Source organism: Amborella trichopoda, chromosome 8 (assembly GCF_054954075.1).
Source record: "Amborella trichopoda isolate Santa Cruz 75 chromosome 8, AtrichopodaSantaCruz75HAP2 v2.0, whole genome shotgun sequence".
Lineage (NCBI taxonomy): Eukaryota > Viridiplantae > Streptophyta > Magnoliopsida > Amborellales > Amborellaceae > Amborella > Amborella trichopoda.
The window spans coordinates 865,592-886,019 of NC_142343.1; the positions used below are offsets into that span (position 1 = coordinate 865,592).

At 35.0% G+C, this 20,428-nt stretch overlaps 1 protein-coding gene across 4 annotated transcripts; it reads left to right on the plus strand.

Moving 5' to 3' along the window:
- Positions 1-9,392: 9,392 nt before the first annotated feature.
- Positions 9,393-19,161, plus strand: LOC18437927 (uncharacterized). Of its 4 annotated transcripts, none has more exons than XM_088873107.1 (6): positions 9,393-9,708; positions 10,162-10,325; positions 11,280-11,391; positions 14,699-14,813; positions 16,226-17,377; positions 18,344-19,161. In XM_088873107.1, exons 2-6 carry the CDS (start codon positions 10,217-10,219, stop codon positions 18,680-18,682), a joined length of 1,827 nt encoding a protein of 608 aa, XP_088729233.1. In that variant the 5' UTR covers positions 9,393-9,708; positions 10,162-10,216; the 3' UTR covers positions 18,683-19,161. The 4 variants fall into 4 exon arrangements, with proteins under 4 accessions (XP_088729233.1, XP_088729234.1, XP_020525195.1 ...); XM_088873108.1 differs by having other exon boundaries at positions 9,393-9,651; XM_020669536.2 differs by having other exon boundaries at positions 9,393-10,325; positions 14,699-15,994.
- Positions 19,162-20,428: the final 1,267 nt, after the last annotated feature.

Here is a 20,428-nt window from a genome sequence, read left to right on the forward strand (position 1 = left end):
CGAATTAATTAATTTTGATTAATTAAACCAACTAAATAATCGATTCGATTAATAGTCAGGCTAGTTTTGACTAAAATCGGTTCCTTCACTGGTTTGGTTGGCCAATTTGGTTAGATAATAGTGATTAGGATGTTTTTGTTTCTTTAGAAGGGGGAAAAAATCTCTAGACCTGGAGTACAACCCACATGCTTCACATTTTATAGCTGATGGTTATTGTGAGGTGAGCATGAGTTTTCTACAGTATACCACAATGATTTTGGTATTGGTGAATCTCTACTAAACTTGAAAGTATGGTTTTAAATTGTACAATTTATCTTTTGCACATAGAAGTAACGATCATTTTTTTTTTAAATTTCAAAATGAGTGATTATAAAAATACAATTGCATACACAATATTCCAAAACTATATATATATATATATATATATATATATATATATATATATATATATATATATATATATATATATATATATATATATATATTGAACTTAGGGAATCACCTTAAATTATCTAATTTGACATGAGTGTGAATGATTTTGACTTTCATGTGCAAAAGTCCTCTATGAGATTTTATCTTGGGGCTCATAATGTCATTTATTTTCTTTTAAAATATGTGAGATAAAAATGACTTCCATCTTTGGATTCATCCATAAAATTACTTATTTGAACATAGATTTGTTCTTAATAAATCGAATCGATCTTAGTGTGAGATAAAAAATGACTGCAGTCTTTGGATTCATCCATCAAACTACCTATTTGAACAGAGAGTCCATATGAACAATGTGAAACCGCGAGACCACAATATTAGACCTCATGGGTTATAACTACACATCAAGCGATGTTTTGTCTTTTGGAAACAAGACAGGGTCTTTTTGTACAACGAACTTTTAATCGTACTGAGCATTTCAAATTTCCCAGGGCCCACTAAATGCAACAAGTTAGTTAGAGAGAGAGAGACTGGACAATGCAGAGAGAGAAAGAGAGACTGGACAATGCTACATATCGATCAATCCCAGCCGTTGGATGAACAACGACATCGCCAAACCTTATCCCTAGGACCATCGAAAAATACCCATTAAAAGTAACAAGACTATTGTGGCCACCAAAACCTTTTAGGAATCCACCAAATGAGTTTGATTTTGGCAATATTACCGGTGACCACATCCTCTTTTGGGTGGATTATTAAATTGTTGAGTGGCTCGATCAATCCCTGGAGTAAATGAAAAGGCACCCAATTTCGAGAAATTCGAGTTTGAAATAAATTCCCACCAAAAATTTTGAGGCCATAGAGTCCAACACCATTAGCTTCTTGTCCCTACAAATAAATAGCAATACAGGCTTATAAATAACTAACCATTGACCGCTAAACTGAGGGTTGCAATGGACTCAGACCCAAACCGGGACCCGATGACCGGACCCGTTCCGGGTCTAGGTATGGGTCCAATAATTATACCCCACGGGTTGTGTCTGAATTCATGTCTTCGTCCATGTGGACCCGACCTGGACCCGATTTGAATAGTATTATGATTTAAATAATACTTAATATATAATATTTAAATGAATATGACTATATATTTTAATTATAATATTTAAATAATATATGTATATATTCAATATAGCATTTAAATTTATATATTTTTTGTTTTTGGGTCGGATCCAATTAGGTAAGGGTCCAAGTTCCAGTCCGATAACTTTGGCTCTGGGTCCAGTTCCCGTAATTTTTTTTTGGGTTTAGATCCAGGTCCAATCCATTGCCACCCCTATGCTAATCATATGGAATTGTTTGTCTTTTCTCAATTAAATAAAAAAAACTATATGTCTTAACCTTGCACTGCAAAAGTAAGTAAAATAAATTATTTTGATATCGGAGAATCTTCTAATTGATTAGAAAATCTCGTTCGAGATGTATGCATATATAAAAAAAAAAAAAAAGGTTTTTAAGTCTTAAATATAGTGCTTTTTATAATACACCATATAGATTATCAATTATTTTAAGAAATTTTAAGTATTTATAGATATGCTTAATCTGTAATATTTTTAAAAAATTCAATTTTATAATCGAGAGCATGGATAGATTTTAGATCATCATAAATTTTTTGACACGGAATTGGATCTTTTGACATTGTTTGTAGGAGCGTTTTTGTTTGTTTAAGGTGAAGACCATATAAAAACCTCACCATATTCTATTTCTATTTGATAGATAGCAATTCAAAAGGGCTATGATGATGATGAGATAGCAACCAACAAAATTTAAGAGGAAAAAGTTTATATAGAGCCGAGGCTCTAAACAATCAAATTAGAGCCTGTCTCAAAAATTTCACTAGAAGAGGTTGTTTTGACCCCAAATATTTTCAAAATGATCACCTCGACATCAGGATGCAATGGATATGAGAAAAAATAGATTTTAAGTTTTGAAAATAGTACATTTTGTAATGTATTTTTTATATCAGCTCGATCTATACTATTTTTTAAGCTTCAAATTTTATAATTAAATATGAAAATATATTTTAAGGCTATCTTTGTTTAAGGGTATCGCAAATATTTTTAGTGTTGAAACCATATTTCTCGACACTATATGAATATGGGTGTTAGTTTGATTGTTTAGAGCCTCGGCGACTCTATACAAACTGCACCAAATTTAAAATATTACATTATTTTGAAGACTTCAAATCCTTATTTATACAATACACTATTTTTAACCAACAAAATGTTTGAAAATCTTGAAAATGGTATGCCATTAGTGTGTTATGAGATGCATTATTTTCAAGATTTGAATTCTTTTTTTTTTTTTTTTTTCATATTCATGCATCGTCATTTTTCACTATTTTTAACCAACAAAATGTTTGAAAATCTTGAAAATGGTATGCCATTAGTGTGTTATGAGATGCATTATTTTCAAGATTTGAATTCATTTTTTTTTTTTTTTTCATATTCATGCATCGTCATTTTTTAAGTGGATTGATTGTTGCGGTGCGCTTCACTTTTATATAAAAGATTGACAACTTATATAAACTTTTTTCAATTCCAAATAACAAATAGTGAGGGTCTAGTTCGGTGGGGCCGCTGCTTTTGGTAAGGCAGCAGTTGCATATAGCCATGTCTAGAAAATTTATTTCAACCTCTGTTGGAATTTGAAGTTCCAAACGTATTTCAAATTCATGAAAGCTTGAATTTAACAATTCAAAAAAAGTGCTACAAAATGGAGCATCGAGGTAGAAACTACAGACTTGAAGGTCTTCGATTACCGAAACTCTGAAATTGATTTTTCGATGAGGTTTGGGTTGCGGCCTACCGCACTGCAGGTGTGGCGTTGCTCCTCCAAGACTGCTAACTCATCTCACCCTCTCGCTCCTTCCTTCTCTCTCTAGGTATTTCTCATCAGCTTCGTCACCCATGGATACTCATGGACCACAAGTTTAAGTTAGATGTTACTTTCACAATCTCCAAAAGCTACAATGGCTCTGCGCTTTCCATTTTTTTCCTACGATATAGAAATTCTATCCTCTCTCTTATACAAGGGTATATATTTTAATGGACGGTTAAGATTGTCCCAATCACAATGTCACGTTTTTATACTATTTTATTTTTAATTTTTTTTTTTTATAAACTATTTTGACCCCAAATTTTGGACGACCATTCTTCTATTAAACTCGTACTAATGAAAAAATATAAAAAAATATTTTCGATAAAATAAAATGATCAAAATACCCTTAAAAGTTTAAAGGGGTATTTTGATCATTGTTTTTTATCAAAAATAAAAAATCAAGTCCCACACCTGTGTGATAATTTTTCTAAAGATATGTGCTAAATTTAATGGTGATCATTTGGAGTCCTACATACATGGGTGTGGGAGGGTCTCATAGGATCATTACTCAAAAAATTTTAACAATACTTTTTCGATAAAAAATAATGACCAAAATACCCCTTGAAACTTTTAGGGGTATTTTGGTCATTTTAATTTATCGAAAATGCTTTTCTATATTTTTCGTTAGTAAGAGGTTAAGAGAGGAATGGACATCCACAATTTGGTGTCAAAATAGTTTATAAAAAAAAATTAAAAATAAAATAGTGTAGAGACGTGACATTGTGATTGGGATAATCTTAGCCCTCCATTCAAAAATTGACAGGTGGTTAAAGGGGATGATATAACTTCTATGTTATAGGGGAATATAGAAAGCCTTTCCTTTTTTTCATAATAAAAGTAGGACAAGTTTTCTATGCTTCCCCTACAACATAGAAGTTCTATCCTCTCCCTTATCCAATCGTCCATTCTGAATGGAGGGGTAAGATTGCCTCAGTCGCAATGTCACGTCTCTACATTATTTTATTTTAATTTTTTTTTTTATAAACTATTTTGACACCAAAGTTTGACGCCCATTCTTCTATTAAACTCGCACTAGCAAAAAATATATAAAAAAATATTTTCAGTAAAATAAAATGACCAAAATATTCCTGAAAATTTTAAAGGGTATTTTGATCATTATATTTTATTGAAATTTTATTTTTAATATTTTCTATAGGTGCACCCCAATGAGAAGATGACACGTACCAAATTTTACATTCATACAACTTGTATAAAAATAACTAAAAATAAATACTTTAAGATATCAAATCTAAGATTAAATGGTTAGTGACTCTCTTAATCAAAATTTAACGGCTGGACCCCTTAGTTATTGTGTCGCATTTTACAATTGATATCAGAGCTTCTGCAAAACTCTACACATTTCCCACTCAACTACCCAAAGTAAAATATAACTTTTTTCCTGCGTCTGCTATGATAATATTGAATATTGCTCGAAGAAATATGCATATCTAATTTAAGATAATTTATTAAGAAATTATGAACAAAAAATAAAATCCCCCATTGTTTGCTCAGTTAAAATGAACATAGCTAAAACGTGGAGGACAACGAATATCCGTAAAATTTGCAATTTTGGGTGTTGGGCAAGCTTGAATTGTACCAAACTTTTCATTAACTTCTGTTGAATGGCGTCACTTCTCGTGGGAAACCCGTGGAGTGGAGATTGTTTCATATTGAGCTGTTTATTTCTCTATTTGTTTATTTATGTATTTGTTTAAAAAATGGATTGGTGACATGCATCGCTCATCCAAAAAACCTATATGGGTAGGTGGATTGGTGATCTGACTAAGTGAACCAGTCAATTAAAAATAAAATATAGAGGACAAAATAAAAATTGAAAAAAATAATTAAAAAATAAAAGGTAGTGCTTGATCGGCTCGCTATCTGATAGAATTAGTCGGTTCTCAAAAAATTGACTGGTTTATGATACATGGTGCGAATAGGATTGGTCCCATCGATCCAGATCCAAATCCGACGGTTCTGACCCATATCAACATTTTTTCTGAAACCTTGCTGAAAACTAAAATGTTGCAACTTTAGCATTGATTTTCAAAACCAATATACACGTCTCAATAGCAAGGAAAACTGGTAAAAAAAAGAGATTTAAACTGCATTGGAGCATGTTGTTATTGGAACGCAATACATTAAATGTCTTGAGAAGGGCACATTGTAGTTTCCATTCCCATCACTAACACCACTACACTAACATCTTCAAAAAGCTAACTCCTAATCTACTTGAAAAAACGTGTCTTAGGGGTCTGTCTTCATCATTAAATTACCTAAAGAAAACACATTAAATGTTATTATATAAGATAGATTTCAAACAAGTACTGTGTTATAAAAATTTAAGATAGATTACAAACAAGTACCATGTGCAATAAAATAATTTATCTGGAGTACAATGAAATTTAAGATAGATTACAAACAAGTACCATGTGCAATAAAATAATTTATCTGGAGTACAATGAGGTCACAATCAACCCCATCTATTATATATAAAATTTAACGACTCAGGGTTTATGCCAAAAAAAATTTAAAAATTTATTTTGGACTTTGCGCCTAGTCGACAAGAGACTCCAAGCCACCCGCTCGTAAATGCAACATCCGATAGTAATTTTGTGACTTGTTCTGCTAAAAACAACTATGGAAAAAGTTTATATAGAGCCGAGGTTCTAAACAATCACATTCGAGCTTACCTCAAAAATTTTGCTAAACAAGATTGTTTTGATGCCGAGAAGTCCTCAAATTGATCATCTCGGCATCAAGATGCATGGATATGAGAAAAATTTTTGATTTCAAGTTTTGAAAATAATATATTTTTAGACTGTCAATTTTCAAGAGTTTCAAATTTTCATAGATCTGTCAATCTACATCATTTTTTAATCTTCATACTTTATAAATAAAAATGAAAATATATTTTAAGGCTATCACAAAGATTTATAATGTTGAAACCATATTTCTTGACATTATTTAAAGATAGGCTCTAATTTGATTGTTTAGAGCCTAGGCTCATACAAACCTCCCCCAACAACTAATCTTATGCTATACGCTACCTTTTCAAACAAGTATTTCTACCAAATAAAATGACGGCTACCGATAGAAGTAAAAAATAAAAATAAATAAATAATTTTTAAAAGTTATGATGATCATCATGGTTGAGATTTTTGTTCCTTAAAATTTTAGATACAATATTCATCTCTAAATAAGTGGATTTTGAGACCATCTTAAAGATGGACTTTGGAAGGAGAATGCGTCTCAATAGAGAGACGAGTCAGCTGACTCACCCAGCCTATCCCTAAAATAATTTAGCAATACTAATTTTCTGTGTGATTTGAAATATTGAGTAAAGAGTTCAAATTTTTATTTGAAAAAAAGAAAAAAAAACAAATATTTAGAAGTTTTAATTTAGTGGTCTTGGATTGTGGAGGATCCTACGGAGTATCGTATACTATACTCATGTAATATAATACTCACCTTTCCATTGAAAAATGCATGTACGCATTCACTTTGCTTGGAGTCTAACTTCAAATAAAAGATGATAAAAATATTTAGTGACGTGTATTGTTTCTCTAGTATAGTTATCCCCCAAGTTATCCAAAAGCTCAATATATAATTCCAATAATAAAAAAAGTTTATATAAGGTCGCAACCTTATATTATTGAAATAATGTGCACTTCAAAAATATAGTAGTAAAGAGTATTTCAAAATTAAAAAATTATTCAATTGATTATATATATATATATATATATATATGATAAATTATCCTATAGGACCCCTCCATCCATGTGTGCAGGAACTCAAATAATCACTATTAAATTTGGTATGGATCTATAGAAAAGTCAAATCTCACACCCATATAATAATTTTTTTAGAGATCCATGCTATTTTTAATGGTGATCATTTAGGATCTTGCACATATGGGTGAAAAATAGTCTTATAGGATAATTACACATATATATAAATAAATAAATAAATAAATAAATAAAGTAAGAGTATAAGTTTTTATAGGGTGTGGTTTGTATAAGGCCGAGGCCCTAAACAATAAAAGTAATATACATCTTCAAATAGTATTGAAAGATGTTTTAGTAATGGAAGTCTTTGTGACAACCTCAAAATTTATTTTTATTTCAAGTTATAAAATTTAAAGCTTAAAAAATATTGTAGATTGAGCCGATTTATGAATAATTTAAAATCTTTAAAATTGATGGTTTAGATAATACATTACAATATGCACTATTTCCATGGCTTGACATCTATTTTTTCTTATCTCCATACATCTTGAAGTCGAGATGATCGATTTGAGGAATTTTGTGCATCGAAACAACCTTTTTAGTGAATTTTTAAGGTGAGTCTTAATTTGATTGTTTAGGGCCTCACCCTTATATAACCTTTTTATGTTTTTATAATTTAAGCATTTGAAAATGACAATTATTGTCCTCATCAATCATTCGAGAAGGACATCGTTTAGGAGATATGGAGATTATGTTTCTTCAAAAAATTATAAAAAATGATGTTTTTAAATTTTTTTTTATTTGTTAGTAATGGGTAAAATATTTATCCCACAAAGGCATAAACAACCAGAAGAAAAGCAAAAAGACTACTACCTCATACTAACACCCAAGTGTGCAACATTTGATTGATGTTTCTAAAGACATACCTCTAGATCTCTCAATGTAAAAAGACAAAAATATTCTACCAATTTGAAAATAACCACACGTTTTAGAAAAATAGTAATAATAAAATAAAATAAAATGCATCTTAATTTTAATCTCATTTTTCAAATGAATTCCAAAATTGTGAATTTTATCTCTATAAATCACTTATTGATATATGCCTCCACATACATAATTTATGTATTTAACAATATACGTCCGTTCAATCATAATCAAACAACTGAAAACGAGTTAAAAAAATTGTAACTCCAATTAGCGAAAATAGTTGGCACTGATATGTGTCGCTTTTGTCGGTTTATGCCTAGTTGTTCGATTAAGATTAGACCGCTTCAAGGTTTCATGCACATCATTAGTTGATGTCATTGTTGTTAGCTTACTTTCAACCATTCGATCAAAAATTAGATCGCGGTGATTTTCATACTATGTAGGGCAAAACATTAAAAAAAATTTCCCAAAAAATAAAAAAGGGTCCATGAAATTAGAACTATTAGCTTATGAGAAATACATAGGAGTATTAACTGACATTAGCAGTTTTAATGGGGACCATAACATTATAAAATCGATATCACCTCGGTATAGTTATATGATTTATTAATAGGAAAAATATTTTCCGCTTTATTGATAATATTTTCATCTTTAAATAATGTTTTGCTCATTTGAAAACATAAAAAAAGCCCTTTCGGGATGAGAGAGAGTTCCCTTTTAAGTTCTAGAGAGAGAGAGAAAGAACCCATGAAACGCCCTTTTTAGAGTGAGAGGAGAGTGAGGAGAGAGACCCATTTTGAGAGAGGACCGGGCGAGTGTCCCGTTTAGAGAGAGAATGCGAGGAGAAGCGAGAGGGACCTTATAGAGAGAGAAAGAGAGGAGAGGGGTCCCTTTTAGAGAGAGAGAGAGGAGAGGGGTCCCTTTTAGAGAGAGAGAGAGAGAGGAGAGGGGTCCCTTTTAGAGAGAGAAAGAGAGAGGAGAGGGGTCCCTTTTAGAGAGAGAAAGAGAGAGGAGAGGAGTTCCTCTTAGAGAGAGAAAGAGAGAGGAGAGGGGTCCCTTTTAGAGAGAGAAAGAGAGAGGAGAGGAGTCCCTCTTAGAGAGAGAAAGCGACGGAGGGTGTCGCTTTAGTGAGAGAAGCGATAGAGGTCCTTTTTGAAGAGCGAGGCGAGGGGCTCCCATTTTAGAGAGAGAAAGAGAGGAGAGTGCCATTTGAGACGGGGTCTTTTGGAGAGAGAGAGAGAGGTGAGGGATTCCCATTTTAGATAGAGAAAGTGAGGAGAGAGAGTCCCATAAGAGAGAGAATAAAAAATCAAACTGCTATTTGAGATCTCTCTCTTCCCCTATTTCTACGCACACTTTGAGTTTGAGTTTGAGTTCAGTTCAGATCACCGTTCAGACAGCTACTGAAAACCAGAGACCACAACAGAGAAAAACCAGGCCATAGCCCCATCACTCTCGAGCTCTTTCCTCACTATAAGCCCTAACTTTATGATTTCCTACTTCTCAGATCTGTGCATTCAGTGGATCTTCCATTGATTGTAGCAGTCCTAGCTCGACGAGGGGTTTTGATGGTGCATTCTAAGATTTGAAATTTAATGTCTTCAGAAGCTCCATGATTTTGCTTGAAGAGGTTGGTTTCTCGTTGTTTGCGGGTTTTTTAGGCGGTAAAATGATTGAAGAAGCAAAGGTTTGTCTCGCTTTTATGATAAATCTCAGTTATTGGGAAATCCTCTCATTTCTGGCTTTTTTAGGCTTTCGTTGGATGTAGAAGCCTGGAGTTCTAAATGGTAAAATGACGCATTGATTTGATGAAGAATGCCGGTTTTTAGCTTTCATTTTGTGCTCAAATGCCTGTACTTTCTGGCTATTTCTAGGGTTTTTTGTCTGAACAAGGACCAGTTTGACAAATGGATGAGTGAGCTTTGAACTTGTTGATAAATCTCACCCTCAAACCTTCAGATTCACTAATGCAGAGGAAATGAAAGAATCAAAGCTTTAGGCCCCACTAATATTCTCAAGAAACCTGCAGCTCCTGGTTATTAGTAGGGTTTTCCTGGTTATTCGTAGGGTTTATCTTCTCCGAAGGAGCAGTGATGAGCAGCATTTGACTGGGACCTGATAATAAGATGTTGAATCGCAGTTTTAGGTCGTCGGAGTCGCAACTTCAGAGGAAGGGAAGGACCCTGGGATCAGTGATGAAGGAGAAGGATGATGACCTTGCTTTGTTTCTTGAGGTTCGAAAGCACGAGAAGGAAAGGAATAACTTGTTGCTTAATAACTCAGATGATCTTGAACCCCTTTTAGGTACAGGCTCTGAGCTTCTTCCTCAAATCCCTGCCTCTTTATTTTTCACCTCTATATGTTTCCCTTTTTTGGAGTCCTTCTTAGGGTTAAACATCAAGGCTTTATTAAATTTTCACTTGTAGACAAACGTTTTTATCACAAGAGCAATTGCATAGAGATTTAACATCTAATAAACTTGCTCATCATTTCAGGTATCCTGATGTTAAATCTTGTCAGTTTTTTACTGGGCTTATTTTGAAATTTGTTTAGATGGTGTTCATTTTTAGTTATTGAAAAAGCTAAGGTTATAGATGGTTTATTGATTTGCCGGTATATTTTTTAAAATTTGAGTGTAAGAGTTAATTTCAGGAAATATTAGAAGCAATGGAATTTTCATGGATTGATATTTGGGTATTTTAGCTACATCACTTCTTGAAACTGCAGATTGGCAACATGATTCTCATCGTTAAGCACAATTATATTGGGTTCTTGGAGAAAATTATGTTTTCTTGAAGAGTAATTCAAATAATCTTTTTAAACAAAAAAGAATATCAAAATTCGCTTTTTAGTTTTTATTCATGGAATCATTCTGCAATTGTATTAAACAAGGCTTTACTATTTTATTATAATTGTATTTTCATTTTCATTGTCATGTGTATGTGTTGGTTTATAAAGGAATATCTTACTTTTTATCTGTTTTTTAGATCAATCTTTTGAGTTTATAGTTTACCCATGTGGAACTATGTGAAGCTCTTGCAATTAGATACGGTAGATTTTCCTTGAATAACCTTATAAATCCATGTCACTCAACTCATTCTCTCTCTCTCTCTCTCTGCACATTATTTCCTTGAAGAAGCTATATAGGAGCTGCTTTTCTTTTTTCTTCTTTTTGTTTCGTTAGATGAATTAATTTCCTAAGTATGCTGGATCGACATCATTTAATAAGAGTTCAAATGTGGCATTTCATGGTTGCAGGATCTAAACCGGGCAGTTCTCCCATTTTTAAAATTACTTCATCAACAACAACACGTAAGGGCGGCCCTGATGATTTTCTTAATGCAGATTCTGACAAAAATGACTACGATTGGTAATCCTTCTTTCCTGTTTGATGAATTTTTATTGTCCTGTATTTTGTATTTAAATTGCTTATTTTTGTCCTTGGTTTTTGTTCATGTGACTATTCATGATGTCATTTACACTTTTTAATGTGTATATACATAGTTAATAATTGCATACACGGCCTTATTTCTCAATTGGATCAACCATTTGTTGCTAGAGCTCCACTGAATGGTTATTAGAGTAAGGAGTTATAGCCTATTAAAAAAAGTGATGCAGTCATACTTTCTGTTTACATATGCACAGTTGTGCAAAATGTTGGAAAATTCACTTTGCATTATTCGTAGAACTATGAACTATCTATCATGTTTGTAGCTAACCTATTGTAGAACACATTAGATAATACATACATGTATTATAGATTACATTTCAGTGTGGTCTGCACAAAGTCCGTGTTCAATTGGTGGTTGTCTTTATCAGTCTGTATAAAATTTCTAAATATTTGGGCAAGCTAAAAGGGTTCAGTATCCTTCATCTAAGTGTTTCTTGTAGTTTATCAATAAGAAGCTTAGTCGCTTACTTTAAACGCTCTCAAGAATTGAGATATACTCCGCGAAATGCATAATAATGAAGCTTGCATCTGTCTTCATTAAGTGCAAGGATATTAAATATAAAGGATTTTCGACCCCAATTAGTTGGGAAAGGCTTTGCTGATGATGATGATGATGATGATATTAAATGTAAAGGATTTTCTCCCTATTTTTGAAGTCATGCGTAAGAAATGGCTAAGACGAAAGTTGATTTCAATCCGTTCTCATGATAACATTTTGTTTTTATTACATCCTCCTCATACCCCTTTTTGGTGAAACTAAGATGTGCTTGTGGATCTGTAAGTTAATTAATACTTTAACTTACTTAAGTGCATCCTTGATATTGTAGATGTACCATGTGCTTGTACATGCATACATATGCATATGGGTGGGTTAGGAGAAGATATTTTAATTCTCAAGGAACCGCCAGTAAGTAGAGTATCTTTGGAAGTCTTATATATTTCTGGTTTATGTAAGTTTTGGTTCCTTTATTCAGAACTTCAAGTAAAGAATAATGTGTAACCTAAAGATCTATTAGAGAATCTTACTCTATGAAATGACATTAAGGTAATTTGACAGCTGTTGGGGGTCAAGATTTTTGAGAACTTAACATTCTAAAGGGATTACATGGGCAGAGAGGGGAAGCAAGACTTCTAATCCAGTTAGGACCATACTGATGCCATAGAAGAGCTTGCATTTTTACCAGAACCCGTAGCTAGAAATTTGGTCGAACTTGTGTTTTAGGAAATGGATCGATGGGGTGGATTGCTCATGCCACACCCTCCGATCCTGATCTGGATCGGTGGGATTGGCTAGGGGTTTATATAGATTAAGCCTTCTAAGATTGGACAGCTTATGTTTTTGGTTTTCTTGGTCAGACCTTGTGACATTAGACACAAATTCTGGGATTCGATTCCCTCTCTTACTATATAATTTTTGAAAAAAAGACGTATAACCTCCTCTCTAAAATCATAATCCCAAATAACCCCCACGGTCCATGGAAAGCTCATGGACCCCCTCCAAGTTAAAGAAAAGGATGTTTAACCCACTTTGCAACTTATTTTATTGTCCAAATTACAATATTTATCCTTTTTATTTCTTTTAATGACCTCTTCAGCGAAACCCTACAGAAGCACCCCATTTATTTCTCTCTCTTCCTCTCCCTTGAACATCTTCCTCCCTCTCGCTCTCTCACAACCTCCCTTGAACCCTTGTACCTCTCTCATCTCGTGAACCTCACAAGTAGGTTAAAAGAGACATCTCAAATTCCATATTTTTGATGAAGTTACTAGAAAGAGAAAGGGTATATGTAATTTGGACAGTGAAAAATGTAAGGAGGGGGTTGAACATCATTTTCTTTTAACTTGGAGGGGGTCTATGGGATTTCCATAGCCCCAGGGTGTTATTCAGGATTATGATTTTAGAAAGGGGGTATATGTCTTTTTCCCATAATTTTTTTTGCCCCTTGTATATATGATTTTTTAAATGTTCAATGCTATAAAATAATTATAAAGAACTAGTCATGAGGCTTGAACCTCTACATGAGGGAAGACAAACACACGTGATAATCAAATGATCGATTTAACTTTTTTATTATAAATTATACATACTACATAAACAGTTAATAGCCGATTCCAACCAAAAACTGGCATGGTCATTGGTGGTCTCTGATCCAGAGTGTCAATTTTTCAATCACCGGTTTGATCAAAGCTATCTAGTTATAGATGGTGAGAAATGATTGGCTACATGGCTAGTTGGCAGTGTTTGACTTGATCAATTCGCTTTGGTTATGTATGTGGTCTGATTGACCACAGTTTTCACATTTGCATCCTTAGTTAAATTTTCCACGTTGTACCCGTCTGAATGTATTTGTGTTTTGCTGCTTCACCTGTGTTTTCTGCTTCGCTTCATTGATGCTTTTTTTGATGGCCAAAGCCCTTAATAGTTTGTATAACACTGGTTCAGTTGCCAGAACCAGCCTGACCAGTCACTCTGTTCTTGTATTAAATTCCTTGCTTCCCTTCTTTTGAAGGACAGCAGAACTGGGCAAAATTTGAGATTCTGTTTTTGTTGAAACAAGGGTTGAAATTGGATTCATGAAGATTACTTTGTCTGTAGATCACCATCTTTTTGAATGATCATTGGCTTTCTTTTATATATATATATATATGGACAGCGTGGATTAAAGACTGTCATAGACATAGCATGTCTGTGACGGGATGTTTTTCACGCAAAAATTGTATGGGGACTGCCATGGCAACCGTAGGTCCGTGGCGGTTTTTAGGCAAAACTGTCTGTGACGCAGCAAAACACGGTAGCAATTCGCCGCGTTTTTAAGACTTTTCCACACACATTCATGAAGATTACTTTTCCACACACACACACACACACACACACACACACACACACACACATTCTACTTGTATGTTCCGTTTCGTGAACTATATTTGCACATTCTACTTGTATGTTCCGTTTCGTGAACTATATTTGATTATGTGAGATATGGTTACGGAAAACCCCCCACCTGATCAGTTAGTTTGCAGTTTACTCAAACTTAACCATAATTATACATATTGAGAACCTAGCAGTGGTATCTCTTTCCTATGGAAATTTTATATTTTTTCCAATTGAAGGTTAATATTTACATTTTATGGTACAGGATAAATTATTTGATTATTATGAAGTTAATAATGGGTTCTTTTTTCAATGTAGTCATTCTGATTCTTTTTTGTGTTTTTTGCTTAACAGGCTTCTTACACCACCTGGTACGCCCTTGTTTCCTTCTTTGGAAAGGGAATCCCATGAATCTAGAGTAAACCCATCAGGAATTTCTACAGCTCGTCCTACTGCACTAAGATCTAGAGTGAGTACCTCTGCTTTGGATAACCACTTTACCATTATCAATTTTATCCATTAAATCTTGCATTTATCATCAATTAAAAAAGATGATATTGCCTCTGTTTTTATGAATAATTCAATCTCATAAATACTGACGCAACTCTCTTGTTTTCTTTGATTCTTCATTCTCTTTTCCTCCTTCCAACTTTCTCCACATACTTTTATTTGAAAATTATGGCATTCATATGATTCTTTTTCTTCAATGGAAACTGTCTAGATTTTGCGAAGTATCGAGAGACACTGGAAAGATAAAAGCAGTTCCACATGAAAAAAAGTAGGCATTTATAGAATTTTTTTTTTTGGAGAATTGGTAGCAGGGTGTATAGCATATATGTTTTATGGTCATGGTTATTTCTTGAGGCACTTATTGGATGATTCACTCTTTATTTTGGCTGAAATCTGGCCTATTATTTAATACCAATTGTATATTCGGACTGTGTAAGGTGATACAAGAAATGGTCACGGATACAATGGGTGTTTGCCTCTTGTGATCTGTTTCCCCCCTTTTGCTCAGTTTTGTTGAAGGTTTCTTTGAGAAGTGGTGGATTGGGTAATCTCACCAGCAATCTGTAAATGGCAATTATTTCTAGCCCCATTAGTGGTGGGTCTTTTTAATAACCTTGGTTTCAAGCCTTCAAAGTTATGAAATAAGTTAAGACGGGTTCTAGGTAGAATGTTGGTTTAAGGAAAAGTAGATTAATGGAGCCAAGTTAGGTGTGCAAGCTGGCATTGTTTCATCTATATTTTTTCCATCTTCAATTGCCTCTTATTTGGTTCCTAGTCAAATAAGTTTTAAATTATTTGTAATATCCTACTAGTTATCTGAGAACCAATCGTGCTCATTGTCCACCAATACTACCATCTTATTTGAAGCTCTGTTTACTTATTTACTTATTGGAAATATGGAATTTTACTAATATAATCAAGTGTCCTATCCAATTGCTATCCTCTTGGAATTGCAACTGTAAGACCGGCTATACTTGGTAAAAGAAGTTTACATTCAAGCTTAGCTGTCAAATGTGAAATCCGGCTGCTATGGGTGTATCACAATGTTCAAGAAATATTCTTTTGGACTTTGAGCCCTGTCAATTGGACACCCCGACTGGCACAGTTTCACGACTAGGGCTTTTGTTGTCTGCTGGTACGGTAGGTAAATGGCATTATTGTATACTTTCTCTAAGCTCTTACTTGATGCCATGTTTGTTTTTCTTGTGCATAATTGGCTTCTTCACTTTTTTATCCCATTCTTGTGCTTTTACTTGATGCAATGGCTTGACAATGTAAACTTTTTCCATGTAGTGATGACTGATAAAATTTATTTTCAATTTTATTTTCATATAGTGTGTTCTACCCAGTCATTAGTTACTTTTATTGCAGTTATCCAATCCCCAAACAGAGACAGCCCCAAAAGCCGTTCGTGGAAACCTAATCTCTCGCCAACCAGCACCAACCTCTGCCCTAAACACTTCATTTAATGGCTTAGTGAAACCCTCATCTGCGAGCTCCACACGATCTCGGGCATCCACCCCATCTGGACGACCCACATTGCCTGCTCCCTCCACTAAAGCTTCAAGGCCTTCAACACCAACTTCTCGACCAACCCTAACCTCATCAAAACCCACAGTGACAACTTCAGCAAGGCCCTCTGCGCCCTCCTCTGCAAGGCCCTCTACCCCCTCCTCTGCAAGGCCCTCAACCCCTACAGCCCGTCCCACTTTTCCTGCCTCAAAACCCTCTTCAAGGGCCACCACCCCCACTAGAAGGCCCTCAACCCCTTCTCTCTCTAACAACTCTCGATCTCCTTCCCTCTCTAACAACTCTCGATCTCCTTCCCTCTCTAACAACTCAGCCCCACCTTCTCGATCGCCTTCTTTCACCAGCAACTCAGCCCCACCTTCTCGATCGCCTTCTTTCACTAACAACTCAGCCACACCTTCTCGGTCTCCTTCTCTATCTAGCAATTCTGGCCCACCTTCTCGATCTTCTCCTTTAACAAAACCTATTACTTCGAGAACCCAAGTTCCAGCTCGTGGGGTTTCTCCTACTGTGAAGTCTAGGCCTTGGAAGCCTGCTGAAATGCCTGGGTTCTCTCTAGATGCTCCTCCAAATCTCAGGACCACCATGCCCGAAAGGCCACTTTCAGCCTCAAGGGGTCGGCCTGGGGCTCCTAGTTCTTCGAGATCTAGTTCAGTGGAGCCTGGTTCAAATGGTAGGCCAAGGAGGCAATCATGTTCTCCCACACCTGGTTTGAGAGGGAGGAGTGCAAATGGAAGTATTCATGGAAATGGGGTGTTGAACAAAGGGTATTCAAATGGGAACAGTGACAGTGTCAACCCAGGTTTGATTGGGACTAAGATGGTGGAAAGGGTAATAAATAGTAGGAGGTTGGCTCCACCTAGTCGGGATGAGGAGGCATCTTTGAAGCATGGACAAAGTAAGGTGCAGGTGAAGGCTTCGGGTTCGCCTGACAGTGGTGGGTTTGGAAGGAACTTGTCGAAGAAGTCTTTGGACATGGCTTTGAGGCATATGGTAACACTCTATTCCTCCTCAGGAGTCTTAGCTTGTAAAATGCTCTCTATTTCTCTCTCTCTCTCTTGTATATTTTATTTAAAGGGAAAAGTTTATATAGAGCCGAGGCCCCAAACAATCAAATTAGAGCCCACCGCAAAAATTTTACTAAAAGAGATTGTTTTGATGCTCAAATATCCTCAAATTGATAATTTGTACATCAAGATGCATGGACACGAGAAAAAAATGGATTTCAAGTTTTAGAATCTTGTAACGCATTTTTGGACCGTCAATGTTTAAGATTTTTTAGTTTTCATAGATCTACTCGATCTACACTATTTTTGATGTTTTAATATTTATGATTGAAGATGAAAATATATTTTAAAGCTATCACAAAGATTTACAGTATTGAAACCATATTTCTTGGTACTATTTGAAGGTAGGCTCTAATTTGATTGTCTAGAGCCTCGGCTCTATACAAACTGCACCCTTATTTAAAATCTGTCTCTCTGTTATATGTCTTATCTAAAATTAAATCTGTTGCTCTCTTTACTGTATTTTTATTTAAATTGAACCTCTCTCTGTCTTTATCTCATTCTCTCTTGCATGTTTATACGAGACTTCAATGTATATTAACTCTCTCTCTGCTCATGCTCATAGCGTGTGTTTTTCATAATGAGAATCTCCATCTCCTATACTCACTCCCTTGTGCCCCTTACATAATTTGACCTGCATCACTCCTTATAAGAAGTCTTTGAAATATAGATTACAGGTATTACTGTCTTGCAGATGCTCCCTCTCTCCACCCCCATGTTTATTAACCACTCTTTCTTTTCTAAGATCTCTTGATACATGGGTCTGAGGCATGTGCTCTCTCTCTACCACCATCATGTCTATACTCTCACTCGTTCTAAGATCTCTTGAAACTTGGACTTGAGGCATGTGCTTCTCTCCCATGATTTTAATGGAATCCCTTGTTATTTACAGGATATACGAAGGAGCATTCCCAGTGGTTTACGACCCCTGATAACTAACATCCCGGCCTCCTCTATGTATAGTGTAAGATCAGGATCCACAAGGAGCAGGCCGGTTAGTGTTTCTGACTCTCCTCTGGCAACAAGCAGCAATGCCAGTTCCGAACAGAGTGTTAACAACAACAATATACTCTGCATCGATGGGAATGAGATGGAAGAAGATAGCAGGAGTGAGAGAGGAAGCCTATCCTCTCCCGCTACCTATCTCGAAAGCATATGTATGAGAAGCAGCACAGGCAGTGGTAGTTGGCTTCACAGTCCCGAGATTAAAGAAGACACCCAAGTCGGATAATGGCCTCTCTTTCTCTCTAAGAAGCAGCACGGTCATCGTCCCAATTTGCTTCACAGTCCCGACGTCAAAGAAAACCACGTTGGATAATCCTCTCTCTCTCTTAAAAGCAGCATACCTAGTGGCTCTAGGCGTCATAGTTATATCAAAGAAAACCCCCCTCTTTCTCCCTCTCTCTAAGAGCAGCAACACAGGCAGGCAGTTGGCTTCACAGTTATGAGGTCAAAGCAGACATCCAAGTTGGATAATCTCTCTCTCTCTCTTTCTTTGAGGTGTTTATTTTCTTTGAAAGTTCACTCCTTTTAGAAGAGTTGAGAATGAATCCCATGGTTTTGTGTTACGAGTGTTTCTCTCCATGTATAGGACATGTTGGCTGCTAAGATATCTCAAGGCTGATTGTAGGATCCATGAGGCTGGTTATGTATGGTAATTGCCAAACCTTTCTTTGCTTGATTGGACACTTTGCATATGAGGTCTTCAAAGCATTTTCTCTGTTAAAATGGAGAGACAAATCTAGATTTGCATAAAAAGCATTTTATGCACATTTTAAAAGGATCTAAAAAATTGTGTTCTGGATTCGGAATCACTTGATCTTGGAAATGATTACGTACTGGCCAGACTCTTGCCCCCTTGCAAACCACACTTTTTTTTTTGAGCATTGTTTTCCTTGTTCTATTAGTAAATCACAGCTCCATGAATCCCCTTTCTTTTTTAAATAGTTTTTAAAATGCCAATTTTGACTGGTTTGGTTCAGCGAACCAACACAGGATCGGTAGATGGATGATCCATCCTGTCGATCTGTTTTTTAAAACATTGCTTCAAAATGTAGATTGGACTTTGTGCTCTCCCTCGTTTTTATTTTATTTTTTCTTTGAATGGTTTTGTGGGTAACTTGCATGGACCAGTGGGTTCATTTTCCCTTATTTTTTCTGTATAAATTTCCTTTTTATTTATTTATTATATTTTGGTTGTGGATATGAGATCTATATGCGTGCAAGATTTAAAAGTATAACATCTCTACTTTTTGAAATGGCTTGGGCAACAATAAAAGCATGCTACTTATATAAAATATAACGTATTTCTTCTGGTCCTAATTTTTTGGATAACACTAAATATTATAGTTTTAAAGGGCCCAACTGGGCTGGGCCAGGCCGAGCTGCCTGGCCCATTGCCAGCCCTACTTGGGGCCTAATCTGGTAAAGGAAAATTTCGCCAAAAAAACAACAACAAATCCAAATGTTTCAATTTTTCAAACATACGAGTCAACAAAAGGAGGATTATTATGTAAGCTAACAGGCTTGTAGCTTACATTATAAGCCGAGCTCTAAAATACATGACTAGAGGGACTTGTTTGGGCTGAATTCTTTTTGCATCTTCGATTTGAAAATTGAACCATTTCAAAAAAATAAAAACATACAAAAGTCGATTAAGGCTCGAGTTCACTGTCCAATAAATGGTTGGCCGGTGTTCATCAAGAATGGCTATATATATATATATATATATATATATATATATATATATATTGAAAAAGAATGCAAACATACCATTTACTTTTGGTACAAGGTCAGAATTATTCTTGTCCGTTACATTTTGATTCGGGTGGTTGTAAGAATGCCATTGATTAGAGTAAAAAAAAGAAAAATTCTTCATGTTACACCTTGAGCTATCTAATTGGACATTTAATGACTAGAAGTAATTGTGATATGCTTACACTAAAGGTAAATGGTCTCATCGTATATTTTATATATA

Bases quoted from the DNA above. Each gene is read 5' to 3' on its own strand.
- LOC18437927 (XM_006848125.4), top strand. From the start codon at position 10,148: ATGTTGAATCGCAGTTTTAGGTCGTCGGAGTCGCAACTTCAGAGGAAG. The intron at 11,392-14,698 runs GTAATCCTTCTT...TTTGCTTAACAG, and splicing joins GACAAAAATGACTACGATTG to GCTTCTTACACCACCTGGTA. The intron at 17,378-18,343 runs GTAACACTCTAT...TGTTATTTACAG, and splicing joins ACATGGCTTTGAGGCATATG to GATATACGAAGGAGCATTCC.